Genomic DNA, 22,833 nt, shown 5'->3' on the forward strand with positions numbered 1-22,833 from the left:
CTCTTTTACATTTGAGTGAACAGGGTCACCTTCTGTCATGGAAACATGAAGCCTGAGTCCATATCCTTTGGGTGAATGTAGTCAGTTGTCTAGCCCACAGGATCTTATGCAGGCATCATGCCTTCACGTAGTTACCAACACGTGAAGTGAAGAGCAGGATGAGCTCCTTGGCCCTGCCCCCCCTGTAATATCTCCCATTGCCCGATCAGGAGTCTAAATTACAAAGTTCCTGACATGAGCATAGTAGGTTCCCTATTGCAGTCCTTTGCCCTCCAAAATGTGGAGGATGGCAGGACCAGCAACGGGGACCCAGCAGATGGAGTTGATCCAGTGAGCATGGCTTTGATTTCCCCCTTCTTTACATTTGGCTACAGTTGTCACATCTTCTGTTAAAAAATTTTGAAGCTATAATTTAAGTTTTCTGTAACAGAGTTGTCCATATCTTAATTTAAAATTGGCAAGTTAGAATGGAAGTACCGTATTTTTCCCTCTATACCTCTATAACACTCAGATTTTTTCTCCTAAAAAGGAAGGGGAAATGTCTGTGCGTGTTATAGAGCGAATGTGTGGTCCCTGGAGCCGAAAAAGCAGGCAAAAATCAAATCGCGCGTCTCCTAGAAGGGAAACTTGAAAAGAGGAAGTGGCTGCTTTCCTGCATTCTGCCTCAGGGTCTTACTGCCCACCCTCCTCTGTTTCGTTGCTGTGTTTGCTCAAACGGAACAAAGAGCAGGGAAAGCCCCTCCCCTCCAGGCAAGCAGAGGGGAATTCCTCTGCTCCGGTGCTGCTGGGGGAGAGGGGGGGAGGGAGAGAGAGAGGGGGGGGGGAGGGAGAGGGAGAGAGAGAGATATGGCTGGCTTGGGTGGGGGAAAACTTTTGCCTTTCTTTCCTCCCTCCGTTAAATCCCTCTCCTGCATTCTTAGCCAGCTGCTTCTCTGCACACCCCTCTCATGTCCCTTTGTTTTTCCTTCGCTCCCCACTTAAAATGTGGTTACAAAGCATAGATCCACATGGATCCTCAGGATCTTTGCATTGGGTCACCCCAAATTCACCATCAGATCACATAGCATGTCCATGGCTACAGCCTGCACCAAAAAAATCACACACCCACTGTTGCCTGGGGCTGCAGTGGTGCAAAAATGTTGTTACAAAGCATGGATCCACAGGGATTCTCAGGATCTTTGCATTGGGTCACCCCAAATTCACCATCAGATCACATAGCATGTCCATGGCTACAGCCTGCACCAAAAAAATCACGCACCCACTGTTGCCTGGGGCTGCAATGGTGCAAAAATGTGGTTACAAAGCATGGATCCACAGGGATTCTCAGGATCTTTGCATTGGGTCACCCCAAATTCACCATCAGATCACATAGCATGTCCATGGCTACAGCCTGCACCAAAAAAATCACGCACCCACTGTTGCCTGGGGCTGCAATGGTGCAAAAACGTGGTTACAATGCATGGATCCACAGGAATTCTCAGGATTTTTGCATTGGGTCACCCCAAATTCACAATCAGATCACATGTCTGTGGCCACAGCATGAAGCCCAAAAATGATACATCCACTGTTTCATTCAGAATGTTTTTCCCCTTGTTTTCCTCCTCTAAAAACGATGTGCGTGTTATGGTCAGGTGCGTGTTATAGAGCGAAAAATACGGTAATTCAGTTGGAAAAGATCAAATACCACATGCTGCTTTTAAATTCTCTTTTAGTTTTTCCTTCTGCAAATGCCAGATTTTATTTCCTTTCCTTAGAAACATGTGCAGTAAATAATGGTGGCTGTGATCGCACTTGTAAAGACACCTCAACAGGTGTTCATTGCAGCTGTCCTCTTGGATTTACCCTTCAGTTTGATGGGAAGACATGCAAAGGTAGAGTTTAGACCTTTTTTTTTTTTTTTTGCAATGTTCATATAGAAATTGCTGCTTTTGCAGCATCCCAATGAAAACCTTGGCCATTTGTAAATTATTAAAAAAACAAGCAAAAAAATTGAAATGGGAAGCTCAGCTGTAATTTGCATATGGTCCTTTAAATAGTCTCCACTTTCAAACAGTTAGAAATGGGTGTTTAGGGTGTTCATACAGGGAGACACACAGGTCTAAAATACATAGTAAACATAACCCAGGATTGGCAATTGGCTGGGGGATCTTCGGCATGTGCATCACATTTTCTGACTTTTCTTCTGTTCATGTAGAACCAAAATGGGTTGCAAGAAGAATGTGTAAGAATGAACTACCCACCTTCCATCATTTAATTTAAGACACTATATTTATAAGGCAAACCAATATGTCACAAAACAACATGCAAGGTTTTTTTTAGTTCCCCTTAACCTCTTGTTTCCGCATGTGTCACTGGTTCTGTGGGCACCTCCTCTTGAGGGCAGATTAATCTGCTTCCTCCGTGCCCCAGGAGTCATAAAAACGATCCTGCCGTACCTAATTCAGCAGAGCTGCCCAGCCGTGCCAGAGGCTGATAGACCAGAACAGTGAATCACTGAGAATTGTCACAGGCAGCCTCCTTTGTAGCTGTGTATTCTGGCCGCATAGGAACCTTTAATAAATTTATTTTATTACTTTATTGTGTTCATGCACACAGTGTATGAACTACAGGTTTAATCAGTGGGAATCTGACTTAAGCCTAGCATGATAGTACTTTTAAAACCATTTTTAAACAACAACAATTTATTATTTGTGCCCGCCCATCTGACTGGGTTGCCCCAGCCACTCTGGGCGGCTTCCAGCATATATAAAAGCATAATAAAACACTAAAGCTTCCCTATACGGGGCTGCCTTCAGAGGTTTCCTAAATGTTATATAATTTAAATATTAAAATGTTATATAATTACTTGAAACTAGAATCCTCGTGGCTTAGCAGGGTATTTTTTTTTTTAGAAAAGATAGAGAATCTAATGGTTGCTGTATAAAGAGATGGGAGGAGCACTCAGAAAATGGTTGAAATTTACAGTATTTACCTGTTTTAGGATCTGTCAAGAAAAGGAAATCAAACTTTGTATCCTTTGTTTCTTTATTTACAGATATTGATGAATGTCAGGCCAGTAACGGTGGATGTGATCACTTTTGCAGAAACACCATTGGTAGTTTTGATTGCAGCTGCAAAAAAGGCTATAAATTATTAACTGATGAAAAGTCTTGTCAAGGTATGTGCAGGGGCAAGCAATAAAAATATAAATATGTTTGGAACAGTTTGAGCATGTAGGTAGTAATGAGGTGCTAATGAATTCCAGAAATAATGTTCTGGAGTTGAATTTATTTCATGACTCAGCTTCTGTCAGCTTTAGTAGGTGCATTAATCCATTTTTCTAGACAACAATTTATGAAGCCATCATTGACAATGACTTCTGCACAACTGATTACCAAAAACCCAAAACTCAATCCACTGTTCTTTATCTTTTGGTTTTGTGTTGTTTTTTTTAAGATCAGATGTAGCATGACAAATAGGAAATGTAGAATTTATGAGAGTGCAAGTGAAAGTACCATTTGAATACAGTTTGTTTTAGTATTAAGTCTCTCATCTTTCCACCTAATCTGTTTACCAACCAGTAGTTAGCTCATTATTTAATTAAAATTGTGCTACTATTCAAATTTGTCTTTGAAGTAGGCTATTTTTTTCTAAGAAAAATAATAATATGTTAACAGTTTAAAAACCTATACAAGTGCTAGTTGAATACAGTATTTTGTGCACCTACCTATTATTCATTTTTCTACCAATTACTTATCTTTTAATCCCTGATCTCAACCTCCATCTGTGTGTTGTCTATGTACAATGTTCACCTTCTTGCCTATGTATGGCTGGGTTATTTCTAGAAAATGTAAAAGGTAAGGTAAAAAGGTAAAGGGTCCCTGGACGGTTAAGTCCAGTCAAATTGCACTATGGGGTGCGGCACTCATCTCTCTTCAGGCTGAGGGAGCTGGCATTTGTCCACAGACAGCTTTCTGCGTCTAGTGGCCAGCATGACTAAACCACTTCTGGCACAATGGGACACCATGAGGAGTGCCAGAGCGCATGGAAACACCGTTTACCATCCTGCCACAGCGGTACCTATTTATCTACTCACTCTAGTATGCTTTTTCGAACTGCTCGGTTGTCAGGAGCTGGGACAGAGCAACGGGAGCTCACCCCGTTGCACATATTTGAACTGCCGACCTTACGCTTGGCAAGCCCAAGAGGCTCAGTGGTTTAGACCACAGCGCCACCCACGTTCTGTTGTATTAAGTACCAACAAGATGGTGTATTCGGGATAAACCAAGGCATTCCACACAAAAATGTATGGATGCCGATAGCCCTATTAAAATGGGAAGATCCACTTCTAGCAGCGGCGTAGCGTGGGGGGTGCAGGGGGGGCCGGCCGCACCGGGCGCAACATCTGGGGGTTAGGGTTAGGGGGCGCAAATCCACGGGTTAGGGGGCGCAAATTACTTGCCTTGCCCCGGGTGCTGACAACCCACGCTACGCCACTGACTTCTAGGGAGTGGTTGGGATTAGAGAACTGATAGAGGAGGGGGTGCTTACCCCCTTCCCTGCTGATTTTTCCAAATTTCCTTCAGAGCTTTTTAAATTCAAGAAAATATTTATTAAAATCTGTGTTGGAGGAAGGAGCTGTTTTAAGAGGCAATGTGGAGAGTGGAAATAGCAGGTGAGAAAAGGCACTCCCTTACAGCTATTTCAATCTCACCTCCCCACACCTGCCTCCAAACTGTCTTTCCCACCTTTTAAAGGACAATCAGAATGATGTTACATGCATCTGTGTGTAATGTTTAGTTTGGCCCTTGCAATGCAAAAAATACTACTTTTTTATTTTCCTCTGAGCAACTGCACCTTCCTTCCTTGCTGTCCCCTCCCTGCTTGGATTATTAGGAAGGTTGGTTGGCTAGGGAAAGTTTCTAAAGAACCTCAAGTTCCAACACCTCTATTTTTAGAAAATACCTGCTGGCTATCGACTTACTATATTTTGCCTGCCCAGAGATACAAAGAACCACTTTATTATTCTGCAGTCAGTGGCATTTTAATCAGTAGACCAATGTTTTATACCGTTGTTAAGTCAGTAGGAAAAAGAAGTAGGAAAGTTAAGTATTGCTTGATAAATATTGCTTCCTCTTTGCCTGGTCTCGGCTACCTTATAACAAAATGCTTTCAGTGGTCTAAAAAAGCATAAGAATTCAATTGAACAGCAGTTCTACTCTTTGGTTTGCCACATTTGATATACTAACTGCCTCATGGTGTTTTAAAATCCAGTACTTTTTCAAAAAAATCCAGTACTTTTCTTTTCATCCAGCTTTCCTAGTATATAAATGTCTCCTAATCATAAAGTGAAATAATGAAGTGTCCCTTTAAAAATTGCAGACATTGATGAATGTACATTTGAAAGAACATGTGACCATATATGCATCAATCATCCAGGCACTTTTGAGTGTACTTGCAACAAAGGATACACACTCTATGGCTTCACACATTGTGGAGGTGAGTGTATATATAAAGTTCTTGCTGGCATGCTTATTGCTTGTGCTATCTTTAACAGCAATTGGAAATATGGGTTTTAAACCCAGCGCTGCAGATTTTTTCAGATGTTTGCCTTTCTCCTTTTTGGTCAGTTTGAAACAGAAAACTACTAACTGTGTATTTATCATACTTTTGCTGAAGTAACTTTTCCTTCTCACTTTTACTGGAAGACAACTATGTCTATTAGAACAAACAGTTGCATTCCACACTTGGGTACTAAGAGAGAGGTTTTGCAGAATGGCTGCCTGCAAAACACCCATTGGTTTCAGCAGGTATTATGCACGGTAGCTGCCTCCAAGGCTAGCCCTAATTCAAAAAGGTTTCAAAAAAACAGATTATGTTTGTAATTTAGTTTTTTCTAACTGAAATACGTAGCCGTAGCTTTGACAAGCTAAGTAAGTCATTTACAGTCTCGTATGGTTTTAAAATGTTCCTGTGGGGAAATCCTGTGCCTTCAAGTCATTTTATTTTGATTCCGACATAACATTAAACCAAACCGTGACACTTTACTCCACCTCTGGCTCTTCTGCTGTGAGTTAAGTCATGGTTTGGCTTAGCATGTTGTCTAGACTTCTGGTTTGTTTTGCTCCAGACAAAGCACCCGCTCTAAACCAATAAGAAACATTGGTTGCGGCTTGTGGTTTATCTAGAGCAAGACAAATCATGAGTCTGGGTTTTGACATTTGTTATTTTGTAATATTTTAGTTCTGTGTGCATTTTATTTAGTAATGTATTTTGTTGTTTATCTTGTGCTATGCATCCTGGGTTCTTATGCCCTGGGCTCTTAGAAGAAAGGGTGATTAATAAAATAATATATATGCCTATTTAGGTTCCCCAGGTTTCAGAACTAAGCTCACTTATTTGGCCCAAAATTCTATTGACTTTCACAAGCTTACAATTAAGTGTGTGTGTGTGTGTGTGTGTGTGAGAGAGAGAGAGAGAGAGAGAGAGAGAGAGAGAGAGATATCTTGCCACACTTTCTATATATACCATAGTCCAGCAGTAGCCAACTTGTGCCCTCCAGATTTTGTTGGACTCCAACTCCCAGCCAACATATCCAAAGGGGTCAGGGATATGGGTGGAGCTGGAATCCAGCAACATCTGGCAGGTGCCACATTGGCTACCCCTAGCATAGTGAATGTATTATTGTACCCAGCAGTAGTTTTGCATGTGCTACTCTACGCTAAGCACAGTAGGAACTGCACTAATTTTTTGGTTAAATGTCTCTCTCCCTCCACCCCATTCTGCTATAGATGTCAATGAGTGTAGCATCAACAATGGTGGCTGCCAACATACCTGCGTAAACACTCTGGGGGATTATGAATGCCACTGTGATGCTGGCCACAAATTACACTGGAACAAAAAGGACTGTGTTGGTAAGATTCAAGAGCCCCCAATGGTTTTTGCAACTTTGGTTTCCTGCGCATTTGAAGCAATTTTGATAGCAATGATCCATTGAGCACAGCAGTGTGGATCCGCATTATCACGGCCGAAGACAGACAGTACTTTTTAAGAGCTGGAAGTGATCTGAAAGAGAGTGCACTTCTCTTATCATACATCCATGTTTCTTTTATCTCACCATTGCATCTGGTGAACCAGGTTTCGGAAGCAGTCAAATATCTTTAGAATCTGCTTACCATGAGGTGAAAGTGTGATACTAAGAGCAGTGATCCATCTTTCAAATTGCAGGCAGTCCTCTGAAAAATCTATTGTATGTCTTCAGCCTGCAGTACTATTTTGTTTCTAACTGGCCATCATGGCTGTCTGTCAAAGCTGGCTTCAAAACAAAACAAAACAGGAGATACTTTCAGGTCTTTGATGCTTTCTTTCCTGTGCTTTTAATCTGGGCTGTTTTTTCCTTTTGTGGTTGCCTGCATTAAAAAAACCCCAATTTCAGTATTTTATAGAAAAGAGGAAATGTATATATACTGTTTGTGCCTTCCTCCTTCAGCAATATTGATTTTGTGCCATGCATAGCTTCACATTTGCATTTTAGAACCATATCTGTCATTAGTTTTCTTCTCCTGTGTGTATCTGTATTTTGCCCTATAGAAAGGTCCATGCCTGATGTCAGTTTACCCAAAATATCTCTGCACTGCATTAAGACTGATGGAAGCAATAGGTGTTTTTTAATCTGCCCCTCTGACATTCATCTGACCTCTGGTAAGTCATGCCGAACACAGTGATTATAATGTTGTTGTTATTTCTAAGTAAAAGAATAGAACCCTTAGAAAAATTCTGGAAATACTCATTAAAACATATGCCACTATCCATATGCACATTCTGTAGTAACTATCTCCTGCTACATGAATTTATACCAGATTTCCCTTGTGAAAATCACTTGGCAGACAAAATATTCAAAATAAATAAATATGCGTTCTAGACTTAGTGATGCGTCACTTGTGCCTTAGTACTGTAAGCTTGAGAGTCTATTCAGAAACTGGATTGAGCTTCCAGGAATATATTTCAGTAGTATTCTAGTATGTGTTTCTGTTTTATTGTATAGCTTTATGATCTGTCTCTTAGGCCTTGAAGATTCCTACAATATAAAATGTGGCAGCCCTTCTCCACTTAAGAAAAAAACACAAAATGCCAGTGAGTCAACTGCTCTAGGTAAATTATCTGCTATATATTTTTCCATGTTGGGCTTGGGCTGGTTTATATCTTTTAAGGGTTCTGCTTAATTAAAGAAATTGTGGTCAATTAATTTACTAATCTGCCTAAATTTGCATCTGAATAAAACAGTTATGCAGAAAACACTCCCTTTATTGTAGCAGGTACCCTCATAGAAGAGGCATTTCCTTGTGAGGGAAAAAAAGAGGGGTGTTTTTTAAGATGGCACTGCCAACCTTGGATTCTGCAAGTTCTTTTATTGGCAATTTTTTGGAAAAAAACAATCTGCTTCCCAGTTAATCGGGGGCACTTTTTAAAACCGATCCTAAGGTTTTTAATCCATTAACTGAATAAATGTTGCAACCCAAGTTTTGTGCTGCTGTTTTGTTAAAAAGGGCAACCAAACTAGAGTAGCCTTTTGTAGATTCTTGAAGACAGTGCATAGTTCAGTGGCAGAGGGGAAGATCTCAGCTTCATTCATAGGTATCTCTTGTAAAATCATCTCAGGTTAGCAGGGTATGGAGCAGTCTTTGGCAGTGACTTGTGCTCAGGATGCACAATGCTGGTCTAGGTGGATTATTAGTGTGTCTCAGTGTAAGGCAGAGTTTACAAGTGGCACCTTTAACAAAACGTGTTCCTATTCAGTCCTACAGGATTGTCATTGCTACCATTTTCTGTTCTCCATGCTCACTTAGCATCCCATGGCCATTAAGCACACTCAGTCCTTGTTAAACTGTTTCCCCACCCCAACATAACCCATCGTTCTCCCCTAAAGTTTTTTTGTAGTTCTGCTAACTTTGGGATTTTCCCCAAGCCTGGTGATACATCCCTCATTTGTGTAGGCTTTGGATCCAAAAGCAACAGCATTCACACATGAAAATAAGAAGTGGAAGGGATGGTTCTGCTTTTAAATGCATTAGGGATGCTGCTATACAGTCTACCAGTTGCCAGGAATTGTATTCATATGGCATTAGTGGAGCAGATGAATTACAAATTTTGTCTTTGTTTATTAAGTTTTAAAACATCCTTCATCTGAAGATTTCAGGGCAGTTTGCCACATAAAAATACAAAATAAAAACACAAAATACATAATAAAAACAAAGAAAAAAGAAAGAAACACCCCAAACACTTTTAAAAGGACATAGAATGTTAATCAGCCAAAGGCCTGGTTGAAGAGGAACATTTTCCCCTGGCACCTAACAGTGTATAATGAAGGCACCTGGCGAGTCTCCCTGGAAAGAGCATTCCACAAACTGCTTATTGCTTTGCTTTCACTTTGTGTGAAAGCTCTTTCTCTTGGAGAGAGAAGCAGGTGGTCACTTTTTATTTTCAAAGTATTGATGATGCAGTGTTTGAAAGCCACCTGAGTTACCTGCTTGGTTTTACGTCCTTGCATAGGAAAGTAACAATTTTAATGTTTCTTCCTGAAGATCTTTCTACCATCAGGACAAGTGTAACCTTTAAATTTAATGAAGGAAAATGTAACTTGAGAAAGAGTAAGATGTTTCAAGATGCCCTTCATCATATAATACCAGGTATGGATGAATATGCGTGATTAAAGCGTGTTAATTTTGTAGATCAGTAAATGCCAGAGGCCCCCAATGGTGTGTGATGTGTAGTTGTAGTTACTTTTTGAAGGACCTTGGTAATGTTTGGTCATGGTCATGCACTATAGATACATGATTAGTCAGAACAATATTATTCTGCTTCCCTGCAACCGCTCTGTCCAACAGTAGGGCCATAGGACGGGTCCAGGCCTCCTTTCACTTCTGCTGCTGTGTGGTGCTCCAGACCTCCTCATCTAATAACCCATTGTTAGGTGCCAGGTGGGATATGGCGCCAACACCCATCATGGAACGGAATGCATATATAGCCTAAGGTGATCAGAGTTTGAAAATAGCTGCAGAAGAATCCAATGAGAGGCATTTAAGATAATTTTTCTATAGTTTGATAGTCTACAATAATTTCTGTAGCCAGTCATAGGCAAGGCTGCGTGAGGGATGGTACAGTGTTAATGTCAGTAACTAGGTTGGAGCAAGGCTGCCCTGACCAATATTGGTCAGGTGAAGAAATGGACTTTTGAGTCCAAGACAAAAGAGAACGGGGGCCGTGGCAAGAGTGCAAAATAGACAGGAACCTTTGCAGTCAGAATGTGTGCTTGTACATCAGGTGTGTAATGGGGAAGCCTTAAAGATTAGAAAGCATTACAGCTTAAAGAACCATGGTTGGAGAATTACCTATCAAGTTATGTTACAGGGCAATTAAGGGGGAAGGGGGACATATGGGCAGTCTAAATGGGTTCTGTCCCAAAGGCTAGTGATTATGTATGTGCATCAGCAGGAAAAGTGTTGAATACATCTTGACTGACTTGATTTCTTGTTGATGCAAGGGTACACAGCTCAGCCCATGTTTGAGGTGCCACTGTAAATTTTTTCAGATTAGTTTGCTGACAAGTGACGCAGTAAATGTCTGGACTCCCAGACACGGTACCTAATCACAAGCCTAGGGCTACCTGGATATGTTTCCTTTCATTCTGAACACAAACGCAATATGTGAGCAAATGCTTAGAACTATAGCCATGTAAATCTTCCTAGTAGCAAACTGACTGAGGTTCTGGCAGTCCAACTTTGAACTTTTAATGGTGTAGAGCTTTGTCATAGCTGGTTTAAGCGTGTAAAAGGAACAATGGAGCTAATTTTCAATAAACTAATTTGGGCAGCATTAAGACCTCGGCACTGGCTTTAGTCTAATAAAATAGAAAATGTGTCCAAATACCAGACTGTACCATACACCATCGAGTGCAGTTGCTTGTCGTTTGTTAGCATCTGGAATGAATCATACAGCCCCATAACCATTTTCTCGGCAACATTTATCAAGCCTTAGAAAGGCCCTACAGCATAGATGGCTCTTGCTTCCTTTAATTTTCTTCACACAGAGAAACATAATTCAGTAATGGAGAAGAACTTCTACTATGTAAATCTGACGTGCAGTTCTGGCAAGAGAACTCTTGGAGACCTCAGCAGCTTGAAGGCAGCTAGAGAAATGTTTATATCTGCAGACTTTGAGCTTGAAACAAACCAAAAGGAGGTGACAGGTTGGTTGGAAAGGAACCCACAATACAATTGAAAGATTATGGTTTTGAGGGAGCTTTGTTGCAGTTTGTTCCTTGATTTCTCTCTCTTTCACTTTCACCTTCATGCAAAAAGAAAAAAGTATCTCCTGTTTTAAAGCTTTAATATTCATTTCCCCTATGGTCAGAAAGCTACTATCACTAGATGTTCACCATTTAATTGCTGTCTGTTTTGGGTATATTGAAAAGTTTAACACAGAATAATGTATTGCCGTAGTTAATGCAGTCTACCATTATTGCACTGACAACTCTTTTGAATCTAGTATTGTTGCACTTTAGTGCTTTCTGCTCTTGATCGCGACCACCTGTACCTTTCTAGAAACATGCAATCTGAGCTGCGCACGTAAGAGGACTGAGAAAAGACTTCGTAAAGCAATTAGAACGTTGCGGAAGGTGATAAATAAAGAACAATTCCATATTCGCCTGTCTGGTGTGAATCATGATGTGGCCAGGAAATCTGCCAGGGTGCTGGAAACACAAGAAGTCTGTGGCCTGGGTCAAAGGCATGTGGGCAACAAATGTGGTGAGCATGGACGTGATCAGATGCATTGATCTAACACGTATGTAGCGGTGACAGAAAGCTAAGAAAGACCAGAGTCTGGTGATGCAGTGCAGTGGAATTCCACCAGAGTGGAGCGTCTCGCAAAGTGGTGAGCGGGAAACCTCACTTTGATTGGCTGTGGGTACAGCTAGCCCAAGTGGAGTGGAGACAGGAAAAAGAAACCATGATTTAGCTTTACGGGCATTAGCAGGAAGATGCCACCATGAGTCTTGGGCTCACACATTTCTACCTTCCTCTTTTTTTTCTTCTTCCTGCACAGCTGAGAGGTGACCTTCAACAGTGTTTAACTTCACTTTCCATAAAACCTCCTATGTATGACCTTATGTATGGATCAGAAACTTTTCAAACTGCAAATTCTAGTCAGTTTAAGAGCAAGCCATCTTCAAACCACGAGTGCAACATGACAAGCGAGGGTTAGTGGAAAGTGAGAATAAGTTCTGCTAAGGTCCTCATTGTGGCCAATTGCAGGGGAGATGGCAGGAGAAGTGTGTGAGCACAAGACTCAGGGTGACTTTTTCCTTTTCATTTCTGTACTGCTCAGCTGTGGCATCCAGTGGGCTGGCTGCATGAGGACTAATAAACCGTGTAAATAGGTTGTATTTGTATCCTTCTGAACTCCATAAATTTAGAAGGGCAAGTGTTTCCCAGTTTTTACCCTCTCTATATTCATAAACGAATCTCCCCTTCACACAGTAAGTTGTTAACTGTTGCAAGTATAGGCATGTGAAGCACACATTAGGCATTTGCACAGACTTTAAATGTTTAGTAAATCTGATGCTGTTATTATAGTTTTTATTATCTATATTATGATGTTGTTAGGATGGTGTTTTCAGTGTTTGCATTTTAATGTTGTTTGATTTTAACTTCCATCATCAGCGCTGATTTTTTAAAAATTGTGTTACGGGGCACAAATGCGTCTTTCAGTCAGTCTTCGTTGTACTGTAAGCATATAAAGTGACACTTCACCAAAAGAACATTAATTTGCAATGTGGCTCAGTTTTTTTTTTTCCTAAAAAGAAGAAAAAGTGACACAAAGAACTTTGTTTAGAATTTTTTTCCCCTGCTGTTTTTTTTTTCGTGTATCTGATTCCCAACATCTTGCAACTTTCTTTCCTTTCAAATGAAAAGATCTTGAAAGAGGTGCTGGGGGGAGAGGGGAATAAATTTTCCAAACCAGAGATAAATAGCTGGCTATTCTGCCAACCTGCTGCTTAAGGAATAATAGACTTAAGACCTAACTCCTAATGCGCATAATTTACCCATATGACCACAGCTTGTGAACCAATAAACACCAAAACAAAAAGATCCTAAAACAATACAGAGGGCTGCTTAGAAATAAGTTTCCATCGGGTTTTTGTGTTTTTCTTATAAAGTCAGGGCATGGCTCTTAGGGGAACAGTTAGTTGTGGATCACGACCTCTTTTATGAGGCTCACTTTTTTCCATCATGGAGACACTATAGAGTTTGTCCATGGCATCAAAATCTTAAAGGCTAAAAGTATTGAATAGAGTGAAAGAGCCTTTAAATGTCCTTATAACTACTATTCCTGGCGCCCTGGAGTTGCCTTTCTCCCCCTCTTTCTTTTGCATTAGAATAGCTTTCACTTTTTCAAAGAGTTGCAGTGATTAAGAATAGGATTTTAATGGTCACTGAAGACAAACAAAGACAGTGGTTATAGGAATGAATCCTGCTGAAGGCAAATGGTTCTTCAGCTCATTTGAAGGAAAACAAGCAGGTTGTGGGGAAATAAAAAGCAGGCAAAGAAAGCTTGCTGAATCCTTGATGTAGTGCCATTATTTCCAAGTCGTTGCTCTTTGTTGTGAAAACAGACTTTTTTTGTACTGTGTGGCACACCTTGTGCTTTAATCTGTGGGACTAAAACTTTGCAGCTTAATTTTTAAACTAATATTTGTACAGAAGAAATTAAGGCTGCAGAGACATTTTTATTTCAGTTTTTGCTCCATACAGAGTGATCAGTTGTGCTTCAGTAGCTTTAAAAATGTGCACACTGACACACCCACCCTTTGATTTTCAGGGAACTGGACACATCATAGAGGGTAACATTTCACAAGCAAGCACTGACCTTAAATATTTCTGAGAAGACTTAACTCATTTATAGTGTGGCCATTCTAATGAATGCTGCACAAGGGTCTCTTTTAATAGGATGGAGATGGAAAGGGTTATATTTTACAGCCATGGAAAGAAGTAGTAAGGATTATCTGACTGGGAACCAGTCCTCTGATAGGATACATAACTCTGCAAAGAATGGTCAGAAATATATAGTCCTTATTTTGAGGGGCAGGGAGGAGTGAGACAAGGAGATGGGCGGGGTACTAATAATATAAACAAACAAACAATTTTAGGTCTCTTTCCCAAACATACCAATGAAATATTGTTTCTGCTGCTTCTGTTCAAACTATTAAATATGAAAGGCCCAAAAAGTTTTGAAAGATTATTTTGAGATAAATTTGAACACTACGGTGGAAAAAAGAATTATCTGGGATGCAAGTAAGGCCGTGATGAGGGGGTTCTTGATACAACAGAATGTGGTAAAGAAAAGTGCACAAAATGAGAAAAAAGATAGAATTTTGGAGAAAATTAAAGAATGTGAGAAGAAATTAAGGACAAAACTGAAGTCACAGCCGATTCTGAGAGAAATTAAACTCTACCAAGCGCAATATTCCAAATTGATAAACCAGGAAGTAGAGTGGAAAGTTAAACTAATGAAACAGAGAACATTTGAATCGGCGAATAAATGTGGGAAACTGCTAGCATGGCAGTTGAAGAAGAGACAAAAAATGAATACAGTTACAAATTTAGAGATTGAAGGAAGAAACATACAGAACCCTTTGGACATTAGAAAGTGTTTCCAGAGATACTTCAAACAATTGTACACTCAAGGGCCGCAAGATGAGGTTGAGATAGAACAATTTTTGACAAAGAATGGACTACCAAAACTGTCACAAGACAACAGATCAATCCTGAATTGTAAAATAACACGACAAGAGATTGAACAAGCCATTCAGAATATGCAATTGGGCAAATCTCCAGGGCCTGATGGGCTTACCTCCAAGTACTATAAGACATTGAAAGACTATCTGATACAACCGCTGATGGAGGTAGGCAATGAAATTTTGGAAGGGAAGAAGGCGCCGGAATCGTGGAAAAAGAGGCTTTCATCACATTGATACCTAAGTCAGAAACTGAAAAGACACAACTTAAGAACTACCGTCCCATTTCCCTTCTAAATGTGGATTACAAAATTTTTGCAGACATTTTAGCAAGCAGATTTTAAAAAGTCCTAAATGAAGTAATTTACAAAGACCAGGCAGGCTTTCTCCCAGGCAGACATTTGTTTGCTAATACAAGGAACATTATTGACATTTTGGAACTTTTGCAAACAAATATTAATACAAAAGCTGTGTTAATTTTCATAGATGCGGAGAAGGCCTTTGACAATATTTCTTGGAAATTCATGAAGAAAAATTTGGAAGGGATGGGAGTGGGACGGGGATTTGAAAATGGGATAGATGCAATCTACTCAGAACAGAAGGCTAAACTGATAGTTAACAATGTGGTGACAGAAGAATTTAAAATTGAAAAAGGAACACGTCAAGGCTGCCCTATCTCCCCTTTGTTATTTATTTCTGTCCTGGAGGTGCTCTTGAATATGATTAGAGGAGACCGGTTGGTTGAAGGAATATGGGTCGGAGAGAAACAGTACAAACTTAAAGCTTTTGCAGATGATTTGGTCTTGACATTACAGGAGCCAGAATCTAGTACGAAAAGAGTATTACAATTGATTCAAGAATTTGGCCGGGTGGCGGGATTTAAATTAAATAAGCAAAAAACTAAGGTATTAGAAAAAAAATTGACAGTTATAGAGTCAGAAAGGTTTCAGAAAGAGACAGAGTTAAATGTGGTTAAAAAAGTAAAATACCTAGGGGTAAATATAACAGCAAAAAATCTGAGTTTATTTAAGGACAATTATGAGAAATGTTGGTTAGAAATTAAGAGAGACCTAGAAAGTTGGACAAGATTGAAACTTTCCTTGTTAGGCTGCATCGCTGCTATAAAGACGAATGTATTGCCAAAAATGCTGTTCTTGTTCCAAACTTTGTAAATTGTGGACAAAACAGAGTGCTTTCGGAAGTGGCAGAGAGATATTTCTAAATTTGTCTGGCAGGGCAAAAAGCCCAGAATTAAGTTTAAGATATTAACTGATGCGAAAGAAAGAGGGGGCTTCGCCCTGCCAGACTTAAGGTTGTACTATGAAGCCGCAGCTTTCTGCTGGCTAAAAGATTAGCTGCTTCTTGAAGACACTGATGTATTAGATTTGGAAGGTTTTAATAATGCTTTTGGTTGGCATGCATATTTATGGTATGACAAGGTTAAGATTAACAAGACTTTCAAGAACCATATTGTCAGAAAAGCAGTGTTTAATGTCTGGACAAAATACAAAGACTTATTGGAAAACAAAACTCCAAGGTGGCTTTCACCATTGGAAGCTAAGGCCCGGAAAAGACTCAATATGGAGGCCAATTGGCCGAAGTATTGGGAAATATTAGAAAAAGATGGAGATAATTGGAAATTGCAGAGTCAGGAGAAAATGAAAGACAAAGTGCGAGATTGGCTACACTACGCTCAGATTAAAGAAGTTTTTTAACTTGACAAAAAGCTAGGATTCCAGGTGGAAAAATCGAAGTTAGAAACGGAACTGTTGGAGCCTAAGACTAAGGTACTTTCAAAAATGTATAACTTGCTGTTGAAGTGGAATACACAAGATGAAATGGTTAAATCGGCTATGATAAAGTGGGCACAAGAAATTGGATATAATATTATGTTTGAGGACTGGGAGAGGTTGTGGACTACTGGGCTGAAGTTTACTGCATGTACTGCTTTGAAAGAAAATGTTATGAAAATGATCTATAGATGGTATATGACCACAGTCAAACTTGCAAAAATATACCACTTGTCTGATAACAAATGTTGGAAATGTAAAGAAAATGAAGGAACATTCTTTCACCTCTGGTGGACTTGCCCTAGAGTGAAGGCTTTCTGGGAAATGATATATAATGAGCTGAAAAAGGTATTTAAGTATACCTTCCCTAAGAAATCAGAGGCCTTCCTTTTGGGTATTGTCGGCCAGAACGTGTTAAAGAAGGACCGAACATTTTTTATGTACGCAACGACAGCAGCAAGGATACTTGTTGCCAGGCATTGGAAAACTCAAGACCTACCCACACTGGAAGAATGGCAGATGCAACTGATAGACTATATGGAACTGGCTGAGATGACTGGCAGAAGAGACGGCGGAAGAAGATTGGAAGAAATTCAAGATGTATCTACAAAAATATTGTAAATTGTATGAATGTTAAGAAGGACGCGAGAGTATAAATAACTGGGCACCATTAAGCTAGATGAAGTGAATTATGAAGATAAGCTAAATTTAAGAAAGGATAAAATTTTTTGGAAGTTCTAGGTTATATTTAAATTTTCCATGATTTGAACAAAGGATAGTTAAAAATCAGAGATATAACTTTGGAAAATTAGATAACAAGAATAGAAATAAGGGGATAAATTTGCTGGAAAAATTTTACAACAGGAACGCAGGAGCGGGAGATGTGAGGGAGTCTAAAGAAGTGAAGAGAACCATGTCAAGAGATGTTATATTGTATTGTTTATTGGCACTGTAATTTTAAACAAAATTGTTAATAAAAATTATTTATAAAAAACAAACAAACTATTAAATATGCAAAAGCCCAGACAGTAGCTGTGGATAGTCAAAGAACTTTGAAATCCCACTGATTTTGGTGGGAGAGGATCACTCTACTTCCTTTCACTGAAGTGAAATTAAACAGGAAGTTACCTTATACTTCAGTAGTCTAGTTAGCAAAGTATTCCATGCTATAATTATCCCAGAGAAGAGGACTTTATCAATCAGTCCTGTTACCAGTTATTTAACTTGAAACATTTTCACTAACCTATGGTTCTGCCACCATCAGAGAGCAAAAAGACTTAAAGTCCATGTAAGCCAACCCCTCACAAAGTAGGACAGTCCATTTGGGTTTCTGTAGATGGTTTTTAAAAACCCGAGAGCAGTCTTCTTGAAATAGAACAGATGATCAAGCCTTTACTTGAGGGTCAATTTTTATATCCATAGGGAAAGCAGAAGCCTTCCCCTGTATGTGACCAGACAGAAAATTTACTTCCTGACCCTAAATATGACCATGAGGCACACAGCATGAAAAAAAATCCCAAAGTAAAAAATAATTGGACTCAATTCTCTGCCTCCTGGTATCCCCATTTCCACCCATCCCATAGAAGATGATCACGGATTCATTGTTGCTGACAGTTTTCTCTTCTCTTCTCAGCTAGCTGCAGTGTTGGAACATATTACGATGGGGAGCAAGAAAGCTGCATTCTATGTCCGAATGGAACTTACCAAGACAACGAAGGCCAAATAACTTGTGAACCTTGCCCAAACCCACAGAATCCCGGAAACCAAAAAACAGCTGGAGCTCACAGTATATCTGAATGTGGAGGTGAGGATATTGCACCTTACAGAGTCATGAACACTATTGCTTCTTCCTCCTTGGTTATGATTTGAAAGCACCCATTAGTTCAGCCTTCTTTTCTCACATGCCATGTTTACATTGGTCTGGACAGTGTCTGCACTGCATGTGTGTGCAGGTTTGGAGTAGACAGCGATCAATATGGATATGGGTGTGGAGGTGTAGATACATTTCATTACTGTTCTCACCTTCCCAGTGTTGTCTGCACTGATGCATCTGGAGATAACATGGAATTTCTATAGAATGCAGCCTGAAGAGAGGTAAAGTTGCCAGCTTCCAGTACATCCTTGCCATGTGCTTCTTTGATCAGTTCGGTATCAGATTCTTGCACCAGTTTGGGGGAAAGTGGAAATAAAGGAAAACCAAGGAACAGTCTTAGGCGGAAGGAAGATGATCCGTGCTGGCCATAGCATATTTTCCATTAATCTAAATTTGTCAACTATTTTACGATACTTCAGACACTATAATCTGTGCAACATTCTGTATCTGGAAAATGTAGTTTACTAAGACGAATAAGACCTTTCACTTTTTCTCTCTTTTTTTTGCCAGACATGTAGAACTGTGGGCAATGATAAAATATTCTCCTATACAGTTTATAAATTTATGTCAACATTCTTTTAAAGTGTAGCTAACCAAGGATGCTATAGTAGCAGATTTCCTGCATTGGCAGAGATTACCTTTTGGTTTCCTCCCACATCTATGATTCTTTGTCATACCTTAACACATATGAGTCAGTTTGATTTTAAAAAATGTAGAGGAATATAAAATATAATAGAGGAAAGGGGATCCTGTAAGAGCTCTCGGCTCTCCTAAGATAATTACTGATTTTCTTACATTATTTGTACAATGGCAAGATTTGCATTACCAAATTCCCCTGAAGTTCTGCTTTTAGGAAATATCCAGGGAGCAGTCAGGAAGAAAAAATATATTCAGAATTTAATTGTGGCTGCCAGTATGTATGCATGCCCAGACTCTGGAAAAGATCAAACCGTGTCTGATGTCAAAAGTTGGTTAATAAGAATCTGGAATGTTGCACTTCGGGGAAATGAGCAAGCTCTATTATATTAAGGGAGCTCAGAATTCCTTTGTATAAATAAAACTGCATCCTTTTATATAGAAGGATCACAGACATGAATTTGGTTTTGAGAAGGCACTTCCTTCTGTTGGGAAACATGTTTAGCATAAATATTTGAAGAGCTACAGTAGTGATAAATTTTTATTTATATATTTTTCTTGTGCTTATATATGCTTAATATATTATGAATAAAAAGGTCATTCACCAATTATTATTAATAAGAAAAAGGAAGGCTTGTTTAAAATGTTTCTCTGTGGCATTCTAAATTTCTGTGATCCTGGGAGCTTATGGCAAGGAGATGCAGTCAGTCATGAAGTTCTCTACTCTAAAGTACAGTGGTACCTCAGGTTACATACACTTCAGGTTACATACGCTTCAGGTTACAGACTCTGCTAACCCAGAAATAGTACCTTGGGTTAAGAACTTTGCTTCAGGATGAGAACAGCAATCGCGGGGTGGCGGCGCAGCAGCAGCGGGAGGCCCCATTAGCTAAAGTGGTGCTTCTGGTTAAAAACAGTTTCAAGTTAAGAACAGACCTCCAGAGCGAATTAAGTTCTTAACCTGAGTTACCACTGTATAGTAGTCTCCAGAAATTTTCTACAATATGTTGTTTTAGTATAATATAGTTTGCCTCTTTATTGATAGAGCAAATGGATATTGGTAGCTGAGGTGGCACGTCTTAAAACTCTCATCACAGAACAAAAGAAGAAATCCATATCCATTAGATAGTTCACATTTTAACAGCTCTGTAACATGCATTGGCTATTTTTACAACCTCAAAAGTGTTGGAGGAAAAAAATTGGGTTTTTGATGTCATGACCTACGGGTCAGTATTTAAGCATGCAATTTTCTTTCTTCCTTGGTGCATTAAGCACATACAGCTCCATGCTTCTTTATTCAGAAGCCAAGGCGGCACTCCCTATTAAACTCAGTTCATTAGCTGTAAACAAAATTCCTCATCCCTGATCATGACCAGTTAATGCCTTATTTGCTGCAAACTTAAATAACTTGAAATGATGCCAGGGCCAATTTAACCCCCCCCCCCTAACAAAAACAACCATTCATTGAAGTGATTTATCAGAGCTATAAACCAAAGCTAACAGCTTTAGTTTTACCAGCTCTTTAAAAGGACAGAACTTCACAGCTTAGCCAAACAGCTGCAGCAGTAATCCCATGTCTTGCAGAACAGTTCTAATCATTTGGCCTGCCATGGCAATCAGCTTGCTGCAAGTTTGGAAGACATACTGCTTGGAGATTTACATAAAGAAGCTGCCGAGGATGGATATGTGTATATAATCAGTTCCAGTAGGTTAGCTCTGTCTGTATAGTATATCAGTACCAAAGCAGTTTAGGAATGGAGGAGATACTAAAGGCTCAGTGATAGGGCCTGGACCTAATTTTTTCTACATGGCTTATTAGGCATTCCATGACTGTGTCTGAAAGGTATGTTGCATGGGGATATGAAAGGTACACGAAGAGGTCCTATTCCTCATAGAGTAGTCTGTTGTGGTGCCTGGGTGCAGGTGGGGAGGAGAGTGGGGGCACTGGGCCCCATTTTGCCTGACAGAATTCCTCTGTATGTGGGTGCTGTACCCATGATAAAGTGAATGCATTTCTAATACTTTGATTAGTAATGCCAGTGTAGTTCAGAAGTGTGCTTTACAGACTCTAAAAGGAGGCTTTTCAACTATCATGAAAACCCTGCATTTTCTCTTTGCATTTGGACTTTCCATTTCTGGAAGGATAAATTCACAACGTAGTCAGTTAAGTGGTTGGATTTGGATTTTGCCTTAATGGAACATCATAAATACATTATACATTATACATTATTAGTACTTTCTAAAAAGAAATACAAGAATTAGCTATGTATCTACAATGTAATAGAATGGCAACTTCTGATTTCTAGTTCCAGGATTAGGTAACTCTCAGAATTGGATGCATGTCAGTGGCCAGATTATGACACCTATTTAGCTGCAAGTTCCTATTTTTATTTTGAACTGCATTTAGTTCAGATTTTTAATAACTATCATTTTCTATCTTGCAATAGGACTTTCCACCAACTGAGGCTCCAGTATATTATAGGCTTGCCAAAAAAAATCCATGGCTTATAGCAGTGGTTTTCATCCAATGTGCTGTGGCACCCTGGGGTGCCTTGAATGGTCAGGGGTGCTGCGACTAACACTGGCTTCTGTCCCTCTTTCCTTCCATCCCTCCTCTGATGCCCTCTTGCATTTCTGCATCCCAAAGGTTTGCACAGCTGTTTGCTGCAGTGGCCCTGGCTACAAGCTCCCTAGGTGAATGGTGCCTCTGGGGCTGACCAGGGGGTGCTTCCCAGGCCCCTGTGGGGCAGTAGGAGAAGGCACCTCTCTTGGGGGGGCAGCTCTGAGACTGAGGGTGCAGGTGCAGCTGCCCAGAGGATTCCCAAGGAGAGGAGGCTGAGGGTGAGAAGCTGCCAGCTCTGCAGGCAAGAGGTGACATAACTGGGCTCCTGAGCCCCACAGGGTACCACAGAAAGAATGCAGTTGGTCAAGGGAGCCGTGGACTCAAAAACGTTGAAAACCTCTGGCTTACAGTAATGTATATTCTCTCCCCTCTCCCACAGGACAGTGCTCACCAGGTGAATACTCAGTTGATGGATTTAAGCCTTGTCTTGCATGTCCTTTGGGGACATATCAGCCTGAGCCAGGTCGAACATCTTGTTTTACCTGTGGTGGAGGTTTGATGACAAAACTTAACGGTGCAACAGTGTTTCAGAATTGTGAGACTAAAGGTAAGAACCACGGATGCACGAGGAACATAGGCAACCACACTTTTCATTTCTACCTTTTAAGGGTGAAAGCATTCCTTTCAACTGCAAATATGAAAGTTGGAGATCTAGTCTATTCATTTACTTAGAATACTGATTCTGTTTAATAGCCAGAAGAAGTGCTCATTCTCACAATAAAACTCACATTCACATCCAGTGTCAGGAATAACATGGTGTCGCCATGGTGGCAATAGCCGTGCCTTAGATAACTTCATTGGCTACGATGCTGCCACTGTGCAAAGCAGGTGACATTTCCTGCCGTAGACCTTGGTATCACCTTTAGGCCTCACTTTGATAAGCAGCAGAGCCACTGATGAGCTCTGAGGCAAGGGAGTGGGGTTGAGCAGCTGGAAATCACTTAAATCATGCTGGAGGCAAGTCCTCCCTTTTCCATTCATACACATGGCCCAAAGTGATTGTTGGGCAGAGACTAATTGGAAAGAACATATTCAAGCAGGATAGACTAATCCTCAGGACTTTTTACTATATCAAAAGTGGGAAACCTGAAGCTGTCCAGATGTTGTTGGGACTCCAACTCCCAGCACCCCTAGCCAG

At 40.1% G+C, this 22,833-nt stretch overlaps 1 protein-coding gene across 3 annotated transcripts in view; it reads left to right on the top strand.

Moving 5' to 3' along the window:
* Positions 1-22,833, top strand: part of SCUBE2 (signal peptide, CUB domain and EGF like domain containing 2) — a 54,046-nt gene that overhangs the window by 23,231 nt on the left and 7,982 nt on the right. Inside the window, exons 8-18 of one of the 3 annotated variants that reach the window (XM_079966003.1) lie at positions 1,755-1,871; positions 3,035-3,157; positions 5,362-5,478; positions 6,771-6,893; positions 7,570-7,680; positions 8,044-8,130; positions 9,561-9,665; positions 11,066-11,224; positions 11,580-11,783; positions 18,197-18,367; positions 22,075-22,242. In XM_079966003.1, coding sequence (XP_079822129.1) covers positions 1,755-1,871; positions 3,035-3,157; positions 5,362-5,478; positions 6,771-6,893; positions 7,570-7,680; positions 8,044-8,130; positions 9,561-9,665; positions 11,066-11,224; positions 11,580-11,783; positions 18,197-18,367; positions 22,075-22,242 — 1,485 coding nt within the window. The remainder of the gene's footprint in view (positions 1-1,754; positions 1,872-3,034; positions 3,158-5,361; positions 5,479-6,770; positions 6,894-7,569; positions 7,681-8,043; positions 8,131-9,560; positions 9,666-11,065; positions 11,225-11,579; positions 11,784-18,196; positions 18,368-22,074; positions 22,243-22,833) is intronic. The other 2 variants (XM_079966004.1, XM_079966005.1) reach the window with 2 other exon arrangements.

The sequence above is a fragment of the Podarcis cretensis genome (genome assembly GCF_951804945.1).
Source record: "Podarcis cretensis genome assembly, chromosome: 1".
In the NCBI taxonomy this organism is placed as follows: domain Eukaryota; kingdom Metazoa; phylum Chordata; class Lepidosauria; order Squamata; family Lacertidae; genus Podarcis; species Podarcis cretensis.